At 40.8% G+C, this 22,688-nt stretch overlaps 1 protein-coding gene across 4 annotated transcripts in view; it reads right to left on the minus strand.

Annotated features, from left to right (window-relative positions):
- Myocd (myocardin) overlaps positions 1-22,688 on the minus strand; it is a 101,989-nt gene that overhangs the window by 47,172 nt on the left and 32,129 nt on the right. For 3 of the 4 annotated variants that reach the window (XM_070026932.1, XM_070026935.1, XM_070026934.1), the window contains exons 2-5: positions 18,515-18,580; positions 8,607-8,662; positions 7,092-7,167; positions 2,444-2,608 (exon numbers count right to left, since the gene is read on the minus strand). In XM_070026932.1, the coding sequence (XP_069883033.1) occupies positions 2,444-2,608; positions 7,092-7,167; positions 8,607-8,662; positions 18,515-18,580 (363 nt within the window). Of the gene's footprint in view, positions 1-2,443; positions 2,609-7,091; positions 7,168-8,606; positions 8,663-13,253; positions 13,298-18,514; positions 18,581-22,688 lie in introns of those variants that run through there. The other variant, XM_070026933.1, reaches the window with a different exon arrangement.

The raw sequence follows: 22,688 nt of genomic DNA on the forward strand, positions 1-22,688 counted from the left end.
GACAGGGTCACCATTTATGCCTAATCTGGTTTGGGTTGTGATTTTACCATGTATGCTTCCTCATATAGCTGGGGTTAGTAAACCCAAAGGACAGAGACACACCACTGGGATCCAGCTACTGATTGATAATGGAATGATATGCACTGTCACAAACACATCCCAAACAGCTAGGACTACAAGCTTGATCTACAATGCCTAGGAAGTCTCTGAGGATTTGTGTGTTTTTCTAGTCCTGGGGCTTGAACTCAAGGCCTGAGCACTGACCCTGGATCCTCAGTTCTCAGCCTCCTGAATAGCTAGGATTTATAGGTATGAGCCACCATTGCCCAGCTAAGATTATTAATTTTTATATGTGCCTTTGATTTATAAATCTATGATTTTAATGTGCCTAGACACTTTAATATAAACTTTAAAAGTTATTGGAAGTATTGAAGAAGTCTTTAAAGATGACCAGTTATGAAATAATATGCACAATTACAAAGTTTTAACCATGACAACAATAATCCACATGGATTGTTTAAACTAACAAAAATTTCGTCAAAGAAAATTAAAGAACATTTAAATAAATGGAGAGCTGCATTTTATTTCTGATATGAACAAAGTATATTTTAATCATAAATTAACCTATAAATTCATTGCAATCTTACACATGAGTCTAACAGGATTTAAGTTGGCATTTGAAAACCTGACTCTAATTTTCCTCTATAATATACTTTTGAAAGCAGCCAAGAAATGTTAGGGGGGAAAAACCCACACTACTATAAAGAAGTTTTTGATGGCAGATATTGACATAAAATATAAAATGTATCAGAAAATTATGGAAAGATAAAATTAGACCTATCTCCTAAACCAAGCCCTTCAATAATTTCAGAGGTACTCCAGATTTAAATACAAAAATGAATTACTCATTTATCACTGTTAGAAGATTGTCTAGGTAAACAAACTGTATGCTTGATGTAGGTATTCTCAATATAGACAAATTCCAAAACTAATAGAAAAAAGATAGAATTAAAATTGTGATAGGTAAAAATCATTACACACAAAATCAACAATACCAAAAGGAAAAAGGTAAACTGGTAAAAGGATGGGCACTCTGTGTGGCAGATGATAGGTTTCTTTTTCCTGAACAAATAGCATTTACATAGCAGTAAAAAAAAAAAAAAAAAAAAAAAAAGGAACAAGCCCAGCAGGAAAAAAAGAGAAAAAGCTACTGATTGCCAACAACCTGAAATTACCTTAAAAAATGTGAACTTACTATAAATCAACGAGTTCAAGTTTGAAAAGGTATTTTCCTATCATAGCAAAATAAATAATATGTTGACAAGCATGGAATAGAAGGATTTTTGATGACAGATGTCTGATGGAGATTTTTTTTCCCCATTTGACATTGTACTGGAATAACAATGGGATAATTCAGTTGAGTACTCTAGGTCAAGTTCAAGGGTACAAGATATCCAGGATGCAGAAGAGAGAGAATCATAGTGAGATATTTATATGGGCACTGACAGCTAATTACTGACTCTCCTAGAGTGCACATGATCTTGTTTATAGGTTTTAAGGGCAACTTCATAAAGCTTCAGAGTGAGTGAGTAAGAGCTAGATTTTAAAAACACTGGTCAACCTGATAAGAAAATTCTTAACAAACTTAGTTTTGAAACAAAACATCCTTACCCATTCCTTCTGATACCATGTCAAAACATTTAAATATCGTATTGCCTAATCATACGTGGTGTTAGATCTCTGAGCAGCCTGTGGGCCTTGTTGGAAGCAAGTCAGTTTACCGAAGGGAATTTAAAGCTCCCCTTGGTCCCCTCCACCCCTATTTTTTCAAGTGCCACCTCAAACCCTCCATGAAGGAATTCAATACATGCAGACAACCGGTGTCCTCTTAGAGGAGACCACAAAATGAACACAGTGCATGACAGAATGATTGTGTTTGCCTTCTCTTTCACCCCATGAAGTACATGGCACTATCAGAGAGTTTTCACAGGCATCCTATAACAGAAGCCTTCTTCCCAAAGGCCTGTTCTCTCTACCTGGTGAGGTGAGGTCTGAGTCCCACTATACAACAGCTGGTCTATGCTTGGAGTCCAGTGCTATACTGGTCCATCCCTCTTTTCAAAAGGAAGCTGAAGAATGTGGACCATCATTGCTAAAGTGGTGACGCCATAGAGGAAGGATGCTTTGATGATTATTCCTAGTAGAGCTTTTCAGCCTAGGAGCAAACTTGCCCTGCATTGACCTGGCATTGAAATGGATGTAGATGAAGTTCTTCCTCACCCCAGCACCTCTGGCTTGGGAGGTGGAGGAGCAAGTCATGAAGGCATGGCTCTGGTCTAGTGATTGGCCCTCCTCCCCCTCCTGACAAAGTCCTTGATGCATCAGCCTCTGCTGCCCTGGGGGCTCTTGAGCACCCAGGACAGCTGTACTATGTTCTAACTACCTTTGATGGCTTGCTTCACAGTGGAATCCACAGGGAGGATGTTCTTTTCCACCAGTTCCAGAGGCCCTGGTCTGAGAGCAATCTTCTCATTGAGATCATCTGTGAGACGGGCTCGTTTCAGCTTCATCTGAGCAGTTGTTGGGATGGATCTTTCTGCAGCGGAGGCTGATGGGTTAAAAGGCAAAAGGATCTGATTTTAGAATCTGTGATCTTCTTTATTTTATTTATATATATTTTTTCTTTTCCATTTGTGTTTGTGTTTTTGGCTTGGCGGTTACTAAACATTGTGTCACCTCGCGCTCTACTGTCCTGATAATTTTTCAATGTCATCATCATCATGTTTTACAGGGATTAGCACCAAGACTAGACACTTCCAAATAAAGGCAAACTGAGAGGCACATAGAAAAGTCAGAGAAACTAGCTTTGTGAGGATTTGCTTGAAAACAAATCTCATGCAAGTTGGCAGTAATTAAGCAGCCCCTGAAGTTTGTGATGTTTGCCTGAACCTAAACTCCCAGGACTTCCATAGTGACAGGTACGGGAGATATTTATGGTAAATGTCATCATGTTGGTAGTAATTAGTGCTAGTAGCAAATGTCTAACTTTTTAGAGGGTTTAGATTGATCAATGTTATGACATGGACTGAGAGCCAAATGTCCATGTCAGTCAAAAATAACCCAAATTATTTTAAAATGGTTGTTTAATTAAACAGAGGGAGTTTACCAAGTTGCATATATCCAATAAGAAGGTCATCATCATTTGGAGGGGGTGAGAAGGGCCAGCTCCTAAGCTTTAAATCTACCTCTAGGTGGCCGACACAAAACTTTCTCTGAAGAGAGTGGGTCTCAACTCACTGATTTCTGTGCCAGAACATGGATGAGAACCTGGCTAATGTATTTCTCTGATAAACAAATGTAAGTGAAGATGCTGGAAGAGCCTGGCACTGGTGGCTCACACCGGTAATCCCAGTTACTCAACAGGCTGAGATCTGATGATTGAGATTTAAAGCCAGCCGGAGTAAGAAATTCTGTGAGACTCCATTTCCAATTAACCAGCAAACTGCCAGAGTGGAGGAGAGGCTCATGTTGTAGAGTGCCAACCATGAATAAATAAAAAAAGAGGAGCATCAGGCCCTGAGCTCAAGCCCTGGCACGTGCACACACACGCGTGCGTGCACACACACACACACATACACACACACATACACGGAGTCTGAGTGTGTATGTAGCTCTGTTCTTGATGTGTAGCTTTGTTCTCAATGTGTCACATTTATGTGATGGGTACGAATGGACGTATCTCCCAGATCCTCATTATTAAACTACTAATCTCACCCTTGTATCAGGGGTTGGATCTCACATTCTCCATGCCTAAGGGTATCTAATGGACCATAACATGTGTGCTTGTCTAGAAGAAGTTATCCACCTGAGATAGATAGAAGAAACATCAGTGTTTCAAACAAAAGAAAAGGTCACTAGGGCTTACTCTTCCCCAACCCTCTGCTTGCCCTCTGCTTGGAGGTCATCCCAAGGGCTCCTTGTGATGGCATCAGGGTTTTCTGATCCATTGCGCACACAACTCATCACCAATCTTCACAATGTCCTTTCTTGATGCATCAACCCCATTCCCACAAAGGTCCTCTCAATCTACCCATCTCAATCTACATTTCTAAGCATGTCACACACTGAATTAATCTTCCCAAGGACCTGTAGCTCCCCATCCCAAAGCTAGTACCCCAGTGATGTTGGTCTTGTCATTTCTGTCCCCCAGGTGAATTCATCTTCAGTATTATTTTTCTTGCTTTGTTTCCACAGCCTGGAATGCTTCTCATCTACCCCTCACCATGAACATCTCTTTCTCTCCCGGGTCCTGGTGGAAATCCATCCTGGCTTTCCTTGCCTTACAGGCTTCCTTTGCTTTGTCTGCCTATTGTAGTCACAGTCACTGGCTCCTTCATCTAACATTGCTGCTTCTGATGTACAATGCGAAATTCCTAAAGATAGGGACCATTCTGTATTTATCAAGTCTTTGGTTCTCCAGGAACTGAATCCTTAATTTCTACTGAGGAGAAGCGTGGTTTCTAAGGAAGCCACAGAACATGTGATAGAATCAGGAGCTGCTGATCAGTTCAAGACTTCAATGGACTAGGAGCAATGGCTTGTGCCTATAATCCTAGCTACAAAAGAGCTGTAGGGAGGAGGATTATGGTCCATGGTTGGCCCAGGCAAAAAAAAGGTTGAAAAAATTTCAGTAATTTGTATCTGTAAAATAACTGAAGCCAAAAGGGCTGAGGGTGTGGCTCAAGTGGTAGAACCTGAGTTCAAACCCCATTACCACCAAGAAGAGAGGGAAGGGGATAAACGCCAGAGCCTTGTGCATGCTAGGCAGGCATTCTACCACTAAGCTATATCTCCAGTCCCCAGTCCTCTTAGGATTTTTGGATTATAGCATTATTATGTGCTCATTATCATAAATGTGAATGAAGTTTATGATAGCACATGGTAATGCTATAATCCCAAAAAAGTATACAAAAGAAAATAAAAGCTTCAAGACATTTTGCACTTAAGGTCAACTACTTTATTTGTTTGTGGCTCTTGATGTGTACTTTTTCTTCCTAGAATCTGCCGGCACATGCAAGTTATGTTTACATGAATCTTTTTTTCCTTCCTAGAATTTGACTGTCTATATAATTTTGCTTTCTGCTGTTCTCTCTAGATATCTTGTAAACTTTTGGTTATTGTCATTGTTCTTAGAAACTTGGTTGTTTAGTGGCTCCATGGCTCATCCCATATTGTTGGATTCTTGCTATTAAAGTACTTTCCATGAAGCTGGGCACTGGTGGCTCATGCCTGTAATCTTAGCTACTCAGGGGGCTGAGATCTGAGAATTGCGGTTCAAAGCCAGCCTGGGCAGGAAAGTGCATGAGACTCTTATCTCCAAATATCCACCAGAAAACCAAACTGGTACTGTGAGCTCAAAGTGGTAGAGTGCTAGCCTTGAGTAGAAAAGCTCAAGGATAGCTCCTAGGCCCTAAATCCAAGGCCCTACCACCACCACCACCACCACCACCACCAACAACAAATGATGATTTTCATCATAGCTTAATCTTTAGATTTTTAATTATTTTCTTTAAATCAAAGATACAAAATTGCATAACAAGACAAAAGGGTAGATAGACTTTCAAAGAATTAGTTACCAAATCACTCTCTAGATACATAAATCAGCATATCCACCCACCTGTTACATGTATTTCTCAGACCTTTGCCAGATGTAATATATACTTTCATTTGTTAACCTAATCATCGACAAGTTTCCATCTTATTTGAAATGGCATTGCTTAGGTTATTTGTGTGTGTCTGTGCTCATGTAGCCGCTGCTTCTGGGGTCTATGAAATAGTATCAAGAATAATGACACCTCTGCCCAACAGCCCTGGGTATTCTTGCTATCTGGTCCAGGTATCAGACTTGTAAGCTATGCAGCCCTTTCCCTGAATGCTATGTTGTCTTCTTTCCCTCTCCTTCCTATTATGGAAACAGTCCCCCATGTTAAAACAAACCCATTTGTTCCAGGATTGGAAAAAAAAGGTCAGCTCTGGGAAGCGAGAGTGACAGATGAGATGTTGATCAAAGAACCAAAAGCTCACCATTTTTATTATTTTTCAGCACCTTCTATACTCCTTACAGCCAGCATGCAGTTTTGTTGGGAAATGCTGGTTGGTACTAGGTCTGTGAGGCCCTCTCAGCCTGCAGTGCCTTCCCTGCTTTCTGTTTACACTCCAGCCTTCACCGTCAACTGCTCTCCTCCTTCCTTCCCCAACCATTCTGATTCAGCGCTCTCTCTCCTCTCTGATCTTCTTTTGTGCATGTGCTACACACAATGCCTTCTCTCTCTTCTCAGGCATGACTGTGAATGAATGCTGATTCTCACGTCTGCCTCCTCTATTATTCCGTGAGGGCCCTTGGGGAGTAAGAACCTATATCTTATCCATGACTAAACCACAAGATCCGTTCTTGTCTCTTTTATGGGCATCCAATATGGTATTTGCTCCATGAGTAACTATTTCGTAGGTAAACATCGGGGTAGGAAATGGGCCTCTTTGAAGCTGGGATTGCTCTCCCAGCGAAGGCAAAACTCACTGAGCAAGCAAGAGGAGACACCCCTCTTGTCGTGTCAGAATACCAGTGGAGTGACTTATTTGCCCTGTTTCTTCTCCATTATGGAGGTGGCTCCCTAGGAAAGGTAGAACTGGGCCTGCATTGATCAGCACTGATGTTCAAAGTAAAGTAAATGGCAACCTGGATGAATAATAATTGGCATCAATTGTTGGATGATAATTCTTATGTGCTCAGAGAGATTATGCAATTGCCTTGGCATCAGAAAATGGCGCCACTGAAATTGAAGTCCCAGTCTTGCAACCTTCTTAGCCACTGTATAACTTTCCAAGTGGGTTTTCTTCCAAGATTTAAAATGACTAGATGATAGCTTGGAATTACTTAGTGTAATGACTGGAGAGACTTTGTAAATGCTCAATGATGGAGAAGGTAAAACAAACATGTCACTCTCCTCGTATTCTGACAAGGAACTCTGGAAAACTCAGCCCGCCATTTGATAGATATTTTCTAGTTAGTACCTTAGGGCATGCAGACTTACCTTGGAGTATGTGCATATTAAGCAAGCGGGCACAGTCGGACCTGTTTCTACCCTTGTGCTTCAGAGAATCTTCAGTCTGTAGAACACAAACATGGAGAATGGCCTAGTTTTAATGTTATAAACAAAAGCCTCAATTTCTCTCCAAAGGAAACATACCCTTTGTACACCATATGGAAAACTGACCTATCCCTAGTCTCCTACATGTTGCTAGAGAAACACAAAAGGATGGGAAAATAAAGGAGAGAAAGACAGAGCTTGGATACATGTAAAGCCAGAACCAAACAGACTCATGTTAATAGTAGTCAGTTGGGATACTGAGCTGTTTGTCTTCTGATCAACCCTCTTCTGTCACCTCTTAAAAATAACCCAGGTCAAGGATAACATATGGCCTAAATCTACCTGTTGGAACATGGTAACATAGGGCCCACTCCTGTGAGCTGTCTGAAGTCTCCCTTAGGACATGGGAAAATGTAAAACCTGTATACTTTGTAAAGCATCTAGAAACAGATTATTCACTGGAGCTGTTTGGAGGGATAATGTAGATTAGAGAAAGACCAAAGCAGATCCCTGATCCCTGGTTTTTTATTTCTAGGCTTAAAAAAAATCTCATTGTGTTTCATGGCCTATGGGTTTCTGAGAAGGAGCTGGGGAGATGGGGGAGTAAGTGGGGGTCTCTCTAGGCCTGATGGAAGACTGTCATTCTTTCTTTTTTTCCAGGTAGTAGGAATCACAGCCCTCCAGGAGCAGCTTTGAAGAGCCTTAGCATTCTGTCCTCCTTGTCTAATCACAGTTGCAAGGGTATAAGTCCTCAGCAGAGAAATTCTAATATGTGGACGCCTCATGAGCCTTCTCTTCCACTCCAAGTGCTAATAGTTCCTAACTAGTATTTGTATTCTTGATAAATGCAAGTTTCAGAGATTTACATAATGCTGCAGGATAAACTGATTGTCCTCTTCAAATGCCACACATGAAGAAACAAAACTCCAAAGAAACAAAACAAAACAAAACCCCATACCCCAAACAAACCCTTTTCCAACACCCCCTCAAAGGAAACTTAAACACAATTCCTATTGCCTTTAAGTAACTAGTAAATAATGTCCCCATGGGTCTTGCCTTCCCATGGAATCTCATTGAAGAAAATCTGCTAAGAGAAGACTGTAATAAAAGGTAAGGCATCTTGCTAACTACCCTTACTTCCATTTTAAAAGTCCTTCTGACCTCTTATGCATCCTTGCAATGATTTTTCTCCCCAACAGCAGGAAGGTTGAGAATATATTAAATATATTGAGAATATATATTTTATATACATGTATATATGTGTGTGTGTGTGTGTGTGTGTGTGTGTGTGTGTGTGTGTGTGTGTGTGTACTCAACAACAGTAACTTCAACATTGATGTAGTTGATTCCACAGTGAAGGAATTGCTTATAGGAATTCTCATGTTTTGGCTAAAGTCAAGCATTCAGAGATCTATAACTGAATTGTTCCAGATCAGGAAAGACCATTTTCCACATTACCTTGTCACTATCCAACTTTTTTCTTTGCTCATGGAATTCAGTTGGGCTTTTCAGTGCTGTAACAGAAAGATAAAGATGTAAGAGACTGGCCTCAGGGTGTTGGTCACTGTGGCCAGACTGGCTGAGTGTTTGCTGAGCTATGCACAGTCTGTAAGTGATTGCCTTTATTAGGCCACAAGCAATGAAAGAGAGAAGCCCAGAGGATACGAGATGCCTGGAAGCCAGAGGAGGCAGAGGAAGGTGGAAGTCAAGCCTAAACCAGGAGGAAGCAGCAGAAGCAAAATGCGTGACAGGAGAGAAATGGTGGCGGCAGGGTCATTCCAAGTTCTTGAGAAAACAAGAGGAGCCAGAAGTAACACTGGTTAAAGGTAGATGGGTAGCTAGCATCCTCTTTGGCTCAGGTTCAAAAGTTGGGGCAATGGTTGAGATCTGAAGTGGGTGGGGGCATATTGCAGGAAGGCAAGTACTTTGGAGAAAGAATGTGGGTGGTTGGTCATGTACATGCAACCCAGAGTGTCAAGTGGAAAAAAAAAAAACCAACAACACAGAATTGTACTTGGAGGATTGGAAGGGACCTTGGGGATGGTGAAGTTCAATTCCAAGTTCAAATCTGACCTTAAACAGAATGGAGAAACTGAAATCTATAGAAATGGATCATCTTCTTTAGGGTCATACAATTAGGACTTGCAGTTTAGGTCCTTTGATACCTGATACTGTTCAAAATATGATAGTTGACTATGAACATCTGTAGACAGGCACCAGGAGACTGTGTATACAACAGCAGCCTAGATCATCGGACCTGATGCCATCTCTGTGTTTTTCTCTATGGAGTCCCATCTCTCTTTCAGAGTGTTTCTTCATTAGGAAAACTCGGTAAACCTATTCCATGTGAAATGCAGTTCAGCAAAATCTTATGGTTTATAGGTTTCCTGGCCTCCTGCATCCATCTCCATTAAGAGATACAAGTTTTCCCTGTTCATTTGCTAAGCAATGAAGTCATAGGTTGCAGAATTATATTTTTTTTATTGTAACTGGGAGAGAATGAGGGAAAGGGTGACACTGCCCCAAAAGAAATGTACTCTACCTGACTTACATATGTGTAACTCATCTGCACATCATCTGTACAACAAGAAAAATATTTTAAAAAAAAGAATATGAAGAAACAATTACAAGTCTGGACAACTTGATGAATCTCATGACCCCAGAGCTCTACAGTAAGCAAAATACATGTTCACTCTTAAGCTATAGGCAATGAAGTTTTCTTCCAAATGATGGCTGGTCTAAAAATTAAGTTTCTGGGCAGATTAACTTGTGTGTGTGTGTGTGTGTGTGTGTGTGTGTGTGTGTGTGTGTGTGTGTGTGTGTGTGTGTGTATTGCATTCAGTCATTAAGAACAGACTAAAGACTAAATCTGAGCAGTTTGCAGCTTAGCTTGGTGGACATTAAGATGTGGCTGTAGTCATGATGGACATTCAAGTAGGATTCTGCTTGGGGAATTAATAAGGCATATTCCATTAGTCTTCCTACTGTATCTCATCATTGACCATGCTGACCAATGGGACATGTCAAACAGTCCTAGGGACTTGTAAAACCGTTCTAAAGGCTGCCACATTCACAGCACAGTTGACCGGCACAGTTTCTCCTCCTTTTTGACTAGAGATGACGAGGCTTCCTCTGCTTAAGAAGAACACCTGAATATGTTGCTTGAATAACACATTGCCCACCGATCTGACATTGCTATTTGCCCTTAAAATGGGTGTGTCTGCCACGCTCATCACTGTAAATACTCTTTATCATCATTATTTTTCCTTGCTCCATGACTCTAAGTAATGCATGGTGGCTCATGCATTTTCTTTTTGACTTGGGTCTAGGTACCATAGGAAGGAAATCTATTGAGCAATGTCTTACAAGACTGCTCCTTCTTCTCCAGGAAATCAGATTCCAAAAAGTCTGCTTGAAATCCAGTAGCCCCTTGTGAACCTGTGCACTGTGGTCCAATAGATCTTCATTTCTGCCCGTCACCTGGGGTCATTTAATTAGACATTACATATTACTGTGGCTTAATTCCTTAAAAGGCATTGATTTTTAAATTGATCTGTTTACTAAGTGATTCAAAAGAATAACACATATCTTGTGTCAAGAAGTTTCCCAAGGGGAATTATATGAAATATATCTTGAGATATCTCTTCCATTCCAAACACAATTGGCTTTAATTGGGCTTGGGAATTTATCTAATTTTTTTTTATGCCTAAGGTTGTTTAGATTTTACTAGCAGAGTTGGTTAAATGGGCTAAGAAACACTGCATTTCATGTCTCTTAGTTTGGCTAAAGTGATGCTTCGTTGCTCCCTAGTGTTAATAATTCTCCTGTGAAATGATTTGCATGATGCAGTTCTCTCACACCAGGAACACAGAAGTCTTCTAGAATCTTCTACCGTAGGATGGGATGTTATGTCCATTTAGCAAGGTCTTGGGAAGAACCCTAAAGCGGTTTGCATGTTGTTTTTACCACACACTCTTCTCAAGGCTTAAAAGGGTATGTGGGACACTGGCTGGAGGTCACACTGTGGAAAACTCCCCTGCAGTGGCCTCAGGGTTGAGGTTTGCTTTCTCTGTGACTCCAGAGAATGTGGGTTTTAGCCATCTACCCTGCAGGCCTGAAGAAACAATAATGGTCCCCAAGCCAGTAGATTTTTGGGGGGGGGGGGCGGGGAGGGATACACAAAGGACCACTTCTGCTGCCAGCCCAGGGAGTATCGAATGGCAAAATGTTGTATTTAAAGGACATTGACATTTAAGATGGAGAAGGAATTTGGATTTCTAAATTAAAAAAATAAGCCCTTGTAATTTCAAATAAAAACGCAGTTATAAATCCAGGCCGCCACACATCTGCCTCCCTTCCCCCTGGAGGAAGATTAATGGCTCCTCACAGGGGAATTCATGTTCTCGCCTCGGCGGCGTTTAGTTGTGGGCTAGTCCTATTTCTGTCCCATAGCTCCAGTTAATTTGGGTCAGCTGTGTGTATAAACATTTGCTTACTTAGAGCTCAGAGAACTCATTCTGAGATAAGGCTGGACCTCCTGCAGTCTTCACTCCACTGCTCTAATGCTTCCTAGGGGATCATGGGTAAGGGTGAAAGTAGGTTGTAGGCACACAGAACTAATTCAAGTGCAGGCCTGACTCTTCTGCACAGGTAGGGTGCAGTGCTGGGCTGCAACTCTGTCAGCAGAGATAGGGCTACAGGGCATGGCTTCCCTCAAGGGGACCCCTGACTGCCAGGCTTTGAGAGAGGATCTGGCTCTGTTGGCCAAGAGTCACAATCAAAGAGCCAGAAACCTCAGCAGAAGAAACGCTATGGTTCTCAAAGCATGGCTCCGAGGCCAGCATTCTCAGTGTAATTTGGAGCTCCATTGCACAGAACTGCAGTACCATCAGAAGCTCTGGAATAGGGCATTGGGATTTGTGTTTGAACAAGCCCTCCAGGTGACTTTGGTGCCCAAGTTTAAGAACTGTAGCAGTGGTATTTACAAGGCCAGTGGGTTCTGGTTTAAAGTCCCTGAGAATCTATGAGTTCAAAGAGGAGCAGTGAAACACTGGGATTGATTTCCAGTATTTCTGACAGGGTATGTCTGTCCAGAGAAAAGATGGTAAGCATAGCAACACTCATTTTTCACTTCAACTGTCTAGAACCATAGTGACTTAGAATTGCATAACCTAATGTAAAAAGGCATTGTCTGGTAACTATAGATGCCATTCATGAACTCAAGACAGACATACAGATCAAAATTCATGTGGGTGGGGTTCTTTGGGGGGAAAAGACAATACTGCTTCAGACATAAATCTGTGGCAGTGGTGGACCAGATTAAAGAGGAATGAGATGGCTCACAGTAGAGGATCCTTCTACAACTATTGATTCCCTTGTTTTGTGGTCTAATTTTAGTGCAACCTGGAACTAGTCCGATGTTTCCTTTGTACCTTGTCTCTCACCTATAAAATGAGCTATATACCAGTAATGATATTTTGGAAATTATATTTTCTTTGTAGATTGGTAATAAATTGCTTAGTTGGTATCCAATTATATAGTCTTAAGGATTTGAGAACAGTTCATCCCCCCCCCCCAGGGTAGGCTGTATTCGTTTAGATCTAGTTTGTACACTTACAGAATTTTGTATATCTTGGGATTTCTCTGAAAATTAAAAAAGGTAGAAAGACAAATTGAAATTGTACTTGAATAACTGGGTGCTTCAGTTTGCTTGCTTTTTGTTTTGTCCAGTCTCAAAGGAATGGAAACTGAAAATTGAAGGAGAGATGGGAGGAAAGAGGGGGACTTAGCTTTTGACCCATATGGACTTGATAAGAAAATCCAAGATGCCTTTCCCTATCTCAGAGGCTCAGCTGTTAGAAAGAAGGGAAGAGGCAGACAGATCAATCCTCTGGTGCTGTGTTCTGCTCAGACAGCCAACAGTGTGTGGTAAGGTGGGTGCTGTAGAGAGAAGCCAAGTCATAGGAATTGCACTGAGAAAAGGAAGAGAGACTTTGTCCAGTCAACTTCTCGAGCTATGGTGAAGCTGCATAGGGGTGGGGTGTGCGGGAATGGCCCCGTCATTCTTCTTGCTATTCAGAAGTGCCACAGAGTTCAGGGATTTACCAAGGCTCTGCAGTATATATGTGGCTGCGGTAGTTTGGATTAGTCTGCAAAAAAAATAAAGGCAGTACCATTCATAGACAGCTCATTGTATCCTGAAATGCATTTACATTGATTATAGGCTCAACGGAGCTAGAGATTCCATTCTGGCCACTGGCAACTTTCTCTGAGACTTTGTGGCCAAATAGCAGCCTGTCTGCGCTCTAGCTCCTCTACAACACCAATTTAATTCTTTTCCTCCTTTGTATTCCAGGGAAAAGGGGAAATTTCCTTCCATTTCCCCTAGAATCCCATTTTCCTGACTGTCTTTAGTAATAGAGGAGAGAAATTATGCTTTCTTCTTCTCTCCTAATATTCTTATGTAGGGAGCTCAATGTACCCCCAAATTATTAACAGAACAGCTAAATGCGCTGACTGGGGACTCATTCTAGATTGTAAGCCCTTTGAGAAAGATCATGTCGGATTCTACTGTAAGTGTTCCCCAAAACCTTGCTCCAAAAAAGATGGCTGAAATATACCACATTACTCTGTGGCCATTTTAATATCTAAGCCACAGAAGGATGATTATCTAAGTCTTCCAAAATAGTTGGCATAAAATGATACCATTTAGAATTCTACCAAGCAATGTAGTGCCCAAGGAAGAGAATAGAAATAAGAAAGCATACATAACAAAACAATGACTAGACCCAAGTGCTAGTGTGATCTACAAGGGAGGGGGTTAGATGGGCCCTGTAGTCATAAAAGAACCAGGTCTTCATGGCCTTGCAGCCTTAAGCCTGAAAAGGAGAAATAGTGAAGGCCATTTCTTTAACTTGTAGTCAGGGTGGCAAACTAGGCAATAGGATATCTCCATTTTGAGAATTTGATATGGGGTTTTGTTTATTTATTTTTGTGCCCATAGTGGGGTTTGTACTTAGGGCTTTTGAGCTCCCACTTGGCCCTTTTTGATTAAGGCTGGTACCCAACCTCTTGAGCCATACTTCCACTTTTTTTTTCCTGAATAATTGGAGATAAGAGTCTTATAGGCTTTTGGGGCCAGGCTGGCTTGGAACCACGATCTTCAGGTCTCAACCTCAAGAGTATTTTGGAATATAGGCATGAGGTACCAGTACTTCAGGCTTTAGGTAGGGGGGTGGGTGTTCAGAGACAGGTACAAATACTAATTTTTAACTTTGAGACTCTTGAACTTTGAGAAGAGATTTCACCAACATTTCATGACTGGCAGGTTGGAAAGGTGAATTTCAGAACTAATATTATAAACGTGAAAAGAATCTTTAGGATATGACCTGGGCTTATCTACCTGACCCAAGAGCCCCTTTCTCACTGTTTGATATTCTCCCAAGGGTTCTGGCCCTCATACCTCAAGCTTTGTGACTTCTAGTCTACAGGTAGTAATGTGGGACTGGAGATGCAGCTCAGTAGTACAGAGCTTTATCTAGCATTCCATTCCTAACATTGCAAAATTATAAATAAAAACCCTAAAACTTGAGATATACTCCTTGTACTAGTCAGCTGGAAAGCAGGTGTTTCCATTCATTAGTATCAGCAGGAGAGAAATCTGTGGTTTAATCATCAATTCAGAGGGTAACTGAAATAAAAACCATCAGAGATATTTCAGTGGGGTTTTTCATTCAAGGCTGGTCGTAGTATAACAAAGATGATATGTTAATAATGGAACCATGAATTTTTTGTCTGTCTGTCTGTCTACCTACCTATCCACTTACCTATCATCTATCTGTCTGTCTTTTCAGCTGAACTTTTTGTCACAAAAATGTACGTGTTTTATGTTCTTCCCCCAATGGTATATCCCCTGTTGTCACTGTACTTGATTTTGGTACCCTGCATCTTGTATTTACATTTGTCTAATCTGGGGAGGGGAAGGGGAATAACAAAAGGCTGAAACAAGGACACAGGATGACCCATTGCAACAAGGATATCCACAAGACAGTATATTGGAAACGAACTTTACAACTTTGGGCTGGGCGGGGGAAGTGGAAGAGGGGGAGGAGTGTGACAGGTGGGGGAGGGAAGGGATAATGGGACAACAGCAGGGAAGGGGTAACAGATTGACAAGTAATGCAGTCATTGCCTTACTCATGGAACTGTCTGTAACCCCTCTGTACAGTATCTTTACAATCAAATACAATTTTGAAAAGTCAAGTGATTCATTTTACATCTGTAGAAAAAGGCAACGTGAGGAATAGGAGACTAAAGTTTTATTTAGCCTCAGCTCTACCACAATAAGAGAGATTTGTATGTTTATACTATGGGCAAGCTCTGAAGATGTAATCTAATATAAAATACAAGATTAATTTTCTTTCTCGTTCCTTTCCTCTCTCCTTCCCCCTTTCATTTCTCTTCTCTTCTTTCTTTCTTTCTCTTCTTTCCTTCCTTTATTTTTATTTATTTATTTATTTCGGTCAGTCATGGGGCTTGAGCTCTTGGCCTGGTGCTGTCCCTCAGCAGTTCAGCTCAAGGTGAGTGCTCTACCGCTTGAGCCACAGCACCACTTCCGGTTTTCTGAGTGGTTAATTGGAAATAAGAGTCTCATGGACTTTCCTGCCTGGGCTGGCTTGGAACCATGATCCTCAGATCTCAGCCTCCTGAGTAGATAGGATTACAGGCATGAACTACCAGTGCCTGGCTTCTTTCTTTTCTTTCTTTCTTTCTTTCTTTCTTTCTTTCTTTCTTTCTTTCTTTCTTTCTTTCTTTCTTTCTTTCTTTCTTTCTTTCTTTCCTTCTTCCTTCCTTCATTCCTCCCTCCCTCTCTCCCTCCCTCCCTCCGTTCCTTTCTTCTTCCTTCCTTCCTTCTTCTTTCTTTCTTTCTCTTTCTTTCTCTTCCTCCCTCTTTCCCTCCCTCCCTCCCTCCCTCCCTCCCTCCCTCCCTCTCTTCCTTCCTTCCTTCTTTCCTCTTCCTTCCTTCCTTCCTTCCTTTTTCTTTCTTTCTTTCTCTTCCTCCCTCTTTCCCTCCCTCCCTCCCTCTCTTCCTTCCTTCCTTCCTTCCTTCTTTCCTTCCTTCCTTCCTTCCTTCCTTCCTTCCTTCCTTCCTTCCTTCCTTCCTTCCTTCCTTCCTTCCTTCCTTCCTTCCTTCCATCCTTCCTTCCTTGCTTGCTTTCTTGTTTTTTCTGTACTGGGGTTTGAATTCAGGGCCTGAGGAAATGTATTGCCTCTCACTGAAGGGAGACTATGCTCTTGGTCTCAGACAGGCTTGGAGAGGCTGACTGTTAGCAGGTAAAGACCCTTTTCCTGGCTCTAGCTTTCTAAGAAGAGCTAAGCAGAACATGTCTGCCCAGGCAGGGATTCCAGTGTGCATCAGACATGCATGTGCACTTTTCCATAGCGGAATACACACCCTTAGCAAGCATGGTTGAGAATAGGTGGCAGAAGAGTCTTAAACCTTTATCATTGATTAAATTTGTTTTTGTTTTTAAAAGCTTATAGTGGTATGGTGGTGCATGCCTGTTTGAGAGGTAGAGACAGGAGGATCATAAGTTTGAGGCAAGCTCAGCAAAATTGGTGAGATCCTGTTTTAAAACTAAAATGAAAGATAAAAAGATTAGCTGTATGGCTCAAATGATAAAATACTTGATTGGAAGCCCTGGGTTCAGTTCCTAGTAATTTTCATTATTTGCCAGAAATGCCCTACCAATAAAATTATCATAATGATACAATAGATGATGGATGTAAATTTTCTCTTATATATTATTTGTTAGTATCCATATTGTGTGATTATGAAAATCACAGAGAATAAAATGTTATGCATCAATTGGACTAATATGGGAGGTGATATTACAAATGTACCACTTTTTTAAGGAATAGAGTTAGGTACTTTTATTGGTTATTTTTCTGATTCCTAGATTTAACTCCTCATATCTATATCTATATCTATATCTATATCTATATCTATATCTATATCTATATCTATATCTATATCTATATCTATATCTTATTCAAATCCCAGCTTCAAGACTCATGCTCAGAGCAGTCAAGCAAATGTGCTGAGCTTTCAATCAGTTATGAACTTGGGCTAACTACAATGTTCTGAATCTATTTGTTCCATTTATGTTCCCAGAATTAAGGGGGAAGACACATCAGCCTAGGTAAAACTATTTCCTTGACTTGAGGTCTGTAGACCTTTGCTTTCTGTCTTTAGCACCTTGTAAGGGGAAGAATAAGCTGTCCCAGACCACCCTGTAGAATTGCTGTAAATGTGGCTGTGGGGGAGATGTCTCTTGGATGCTCAACAAACCCCTGAAAAAGTTCTGCTGTTAGCTGCCTACAATTCATTGTGTAACTCATGCAAATCCCCCCACATCATACCATTCCTATGTGCCCCCAAAATGTATAAAATGTACTAAAAAGTTTTTTTTAAGTATGAAAAATTGTGGAGCAAAGTTATTAAAAATGGAATGTATCTAACTTCAAGAGAATAAACATTAACAACAAAAAAGAAAAGTATCTTTGAGTTTTGAAAAGAAAAGGCTTAAAGCAGTTTGAGTTCTGCCATGTTCAGACAGACAGGGCCCATAAGGTCTGTGAGCTCTCCCCTGCTTGTAAGCACATTAAACCCAGAAGTCATAGGCAGGATGGTGTTATACAGGCGAATGAGCCTTGGCAAGGGCCAATACAAGTCTTGATTTTTGAAAACTTCATTGGGAAGGAAGTTAGTGTGGCTTCCAACAGCTTAACTTGATTCAATTCACCCACAGCCCCCTTTCCCTTATTTCTATAGGTACTGACAAAGTAAAGTTGAGTTGGTAATGAGTCGGAATTTCAAAAATATTTTCTACAGCATATTCCTTCTCTGATGCAGATTATGGCTAGTGGCTGATTATTACAGCATTTGTGTTGAAATGGTATAGCTACCCAATCTTTCATAAAGGAACTATTGAACAATACCCAATTCATTGTGGATTCAAATGTCCCAAGCAACTGAGGTAAGACAACTGACATGATTAGTACTTCTGGAAAGAAGAATGATTATATGCAGTTTTAAAAGAGAGGAGTCAAGAATGGCCATAGTGAATTGTGTCTACCAACTGGTGGAAGCCAACTAACCATATTAGAATTTTTAGACACAACTTATATACAAGTAATTGACAGCAAGGGCAAAGGATACCAAGTCTGGGTTTCTGCTGACACAAATTTTGTCAGGATATTGAGAAATCAACGCATCGGTGCTCAATAACTTCAGAGGCACTTCCTTGTTCCCTTATATTGTGGTCCTGCAGTAGAGTAGAGGAGGAAGAGCAATAGGTACTCACGTGGTATGATGCCTTGGTTAGCCAGTTGCTCCTGGGTCCGTCTCTGTTGAAGTCGTAACTGTAAAACTTAGAAAAATAAGAGTTAGTGTGTGAGTTTTGGCTAAAAGGATTATGGTCACTGGCATTTATGGCATACTTAATAGTTCTTCTCACTTTTTTCTAGGAGAGTTTTGAACATGGTTGTGTGTTCTGAATATTTTTAATCGTGTTGTGGATGCAGAACTTCGCTCATACTGCATATAAGAGAAGCAGAAGGACCGTGGTGAGGTCTGGAATCCTGGGATAAGAAGATCCATCTCCTCTTTGAAGAAAATGTTGAGTTCATAGCACCATGCCCCCTACTCCACCCCAATGACACTCTCTAAGTGGTAAAAAGCCTGTGATTTCATAAAAGGATGCAGAGTGGAGGAAACATAGCTTTGGCATTCCATCTGGGTTCAAATCCTAGCTCTCCCTCCCCAATAGTTACGTAACCCTGGACACATCTGGCGAACCCCCATTTTCTTTATTTGTAAATAGCAATATTTACCTTGCATGGCTGCCACAATGTCTGATAAAATGCATGTACACGTGTCACTTCACACAGAACCTGACACTGACAATGGCACAAAAATGCTACTGTCAGGTGCAGGGGCTCATGTCTTTAATCATGGCTCCTTGGGAGACAGAGCAGGAGGGTTATATATCCAAGCCAGCCTAGCTAAAACTGTTCATGAGACCCTATCTCTAAAATAAGCAGCAAATAAAACAAGACGGTGTGACTCAAGTTCGAGAGCCTAGCAAGCATGAGGCTCCAAGTTCAAACCCTAGTATTGTGAAATAAATAGATAAAACTATGATTATGATAACCTGGAATTATTTGTTTGGAAATTCAAAAAGGCACTATTGGAGTTATGTTTTGCTTAACAAAAGAAAGCATTATAAAGTTATCCAAACTCTATATCCAACATTTACTATATATTCAATTACAAACATTAAATATATGCACACATATACACATATGTCAAATATACGTTGCAAAAATTATATGTAATTATCATTTTTTTGTCAGTCGTGGGACCTGAACTCTGGGCCTGGGCGCTGTCCCTCAGCTCTTCAGCTCAAGACAAGTGCTCTACCACTTGAGCCACAGTGCCACTTCCGGCTTTTTCTGCTTATGTGGTGCTGAGGCATTCATGCATGCAAGGCAAGCACTCTACCACTGAGCTACCTGCCCAGCCTTGTAACTATCATTTTAACATTAAATTAACATTAAATAGTATTGTGTTAAAAGTATGACACTTGCAGAGAAACTTAAGTTCTGAGGATCAAGGTTCAAAGACAACCTGGGCAGACAAATCCAAGAGACTCTTATCTCCAATTAGCCTGCAAAAAAGCTGAAAGTGGAGCCATGGTTCAGGTTATAGAGTGAGTGCCAGCCTTGAACAAAAAAGCTAAGGGACAGCAAAAAAAAAGCTAAAGCACCTAGACCCTGATTTTAAGCCCCAGTACTGGTACATGTGTGTGTGTGCGCACGCACACACACAGACGACACACACACAGATACACACACACCATACCACTCCACACCACACAAAAGGTGGAAGGCATTTGTTCATTACATTTATAACTCAGTCAGTAAATATCTGACTGCCCATTATGTGAACACATTCCTTACTGTTTGACTACAATGGTAAATAGGTCAGATAATATTCTCACGGACAGAATGTACCAGTTGGGGAAAAAAATTTCAGTTTTCCCTGAATATAAACTTTCATTGTTTTTATCCTTTTAATTTAAAAATTATTATCTGTAGGTAGTTCTACAAGAGAGGTGTCATTTAACAAAGAATGCATCTTGATCTATATCACCCCTTCAACAGTCTCATCTCCCTTTGACCCATCCCTTCCCTTCCTTACATTTTTTGTTTTTTTAATTGTAAAAATAGTGTACAGAGGGATTACAGTTACATGAGTAAGGTAATGAGTATATTTCCTATTGAGTGTTGGTACCTCCTCCTGTGTTTATCCATTCCCATCCCTTACCTCCCCAAACCCCCAACTTCTCCCTCCCCACTCAAGTTGTAAAGTTTGTTTTCAACATAGTGTCTTGTACATCTCATTGTTACAATTATTTCAGCATTTTGTTATTTCTCTTTCTCTCCCCAAATTAGAAAAATGTACATACAAGATGCAGGGTATCGACACCAAATACAGTGAAAACAGGGGTTATACCATGGGAGAAGAACATACAAAAGAAGCAAAAATAAATAAAATAAAATAAAATCACATAGTACACTTTAAATACATTAAAAACAATAGCAAGAAAGAAAAAACAAGTTGTGTCCCTATCTTGGGGTTCATTTCACTTAACATCATCTTATATGGTCATATGTACATAGCCTTGACCTTTTCTACTTGTACTAGACTTATACTAGTTATTGCAAATAAGGGAAACCATGGGACCTATGTTTCTTTGGGCCTGGCTTACTTCACTTAATATAATTTTTTCCAAGTCTTTCCATTTCCTAAAAAATGGGGCAATGTCATTCTTTCTGATAGAGGCATAGAATTCCATTGTGTATATATATATATATATATATATATATATATATATATCACATTTTCTTGATCCATTCATCTACTGAAGAGCATCTGGATTGGTTCCATATCTTAGCTATGGTAAATAATGCTGCAATAAACATAGTTGTGCTGGTAGGTTTAATACAGCCTTGTTTGTGATCAGTTGGGTAAATGCCCCAAAGTGGGATTGCTGGGTCACTTCTTTACATTTCTTATCTTGGTGATATATCCAATAAATTCTTGGCTGCATTCTCTTCCCTTACTCCCTTCATTATCTACCTCACTTCCTTTGGCCCTACCCCTTGTAAGTACCCATTTCTTGGTGTATATTTTGTTGAGCTTTGATTTAGTTTTTCTAAAAAATTGTACTCTTTGAGCTCTCCATAGCATCTATCATAATTCGTTTCCTTCCTTCTTTCCTTCCTTCTTTCTTTCTTTCTTTTTTTTTCCTGCTAGTCCTAGGGCTTTGAATTCAGGGCTTGGATGGTAACTCTGAGCTTTTGATTTTGCTCGATACTAGTGTGCTACCACTTGAGCCACCACTCCACTTACAGCTTTTTTGGTGCTTAATTATAGATAAGAGTCTTTTTCCTTCCTTGGCTGGCTTTGAGCCTCCATCATCAGATCTCAGCTTCTTTTTTTTTTTTTTTTTTTTTTTTGTCGGTTGTGGGGCTTGAACTCTGGGCTTGGGCACTGTCCCTCAGCTCTTCAGCTCAAGGCTAGCGCTCTACCACTTGAGCTACAGCGCCACTTCCAGTTTTCTGGTGGTTTACTGGAGATAGGAATCTCACGGTCTCTCCTGCCCGGGCTGGCTTTGAACCGCGATCCTCAGATCTCAGCCTCCTGAGTAGCTAGGATTACAGGCGTGAGCCACCAGCGCCCGGCTGAGATCTCAGCTTCTTGAATAGCTAAGATTACAGGCCTGAGCACTGGCACCCAGCTTGCAAATACCAATTTTTATTGATGGATTTATGACTTCTCTTGGGTTGAAGGGAGCCTGTAAGATCTGCAAGGTAATGAATAATCAACTGAGATCCAGACTGATACCTCCTATGTCTACAAGCATACTGGCCAAACAGTCTCGGGGGATTTCCCCAATGTTCTATTGTCAAGGGATTGCATGGGGCAGTGTGTTGCAATGGCTCCATTTGCTGGTTCCTGAGGTCATTTTTATATACAGGGTTTGTTCCCCACATCTTTTTTTCTCCAGTATGCTCTGTTACTCCTGAGCCTCATATCCATCCTGTGTGCTCAGTTCTCTGCCTTTGATTATGACAGTTCCCCCAGGGGAGCTGGCATTATGCCATTTACAACTATAACTGTAACGTATCTCAGATATTAGCAAACAACCTGAAACCTTTATCAAAGAGTTTTCCTTGGCTCACGTATGTGTAATGGCATCTTCATTTGCAAAGGTTCTTCCATCATCTGTGATTTTGGTAGGTTCTGCATTCTTATTTAAGCTAATGGATACTTTTCTTTCTCATTGTTGGGGTACAGTACTGGGGTTTGAATTCAAGGCTTTGAGCTTGCTAGGTTGGTGCTCTACCATTTGAGCTATGATTCTAGCTCGGGTATTTTTCGCTGTTTATTGTTATTCTCCTTTTCTACCT

Source organism: Dipodomys merriami, unplaced genomic scaffold (assembly GCF_024711535.1).
Source record: "Dipodomys merriami isolate MVZ:Mamm:240054 unplaced genomic scaffold, mDipMer1.0.p SCAF_19, whole genome shotgun sequence".
Classification (NCBI taxonomy): Eukaryota; Metazoa; Chordata; class Mammalia; order Rodentia; family Heteromyidae; genus Dipodomys; species Dipodomys merriami.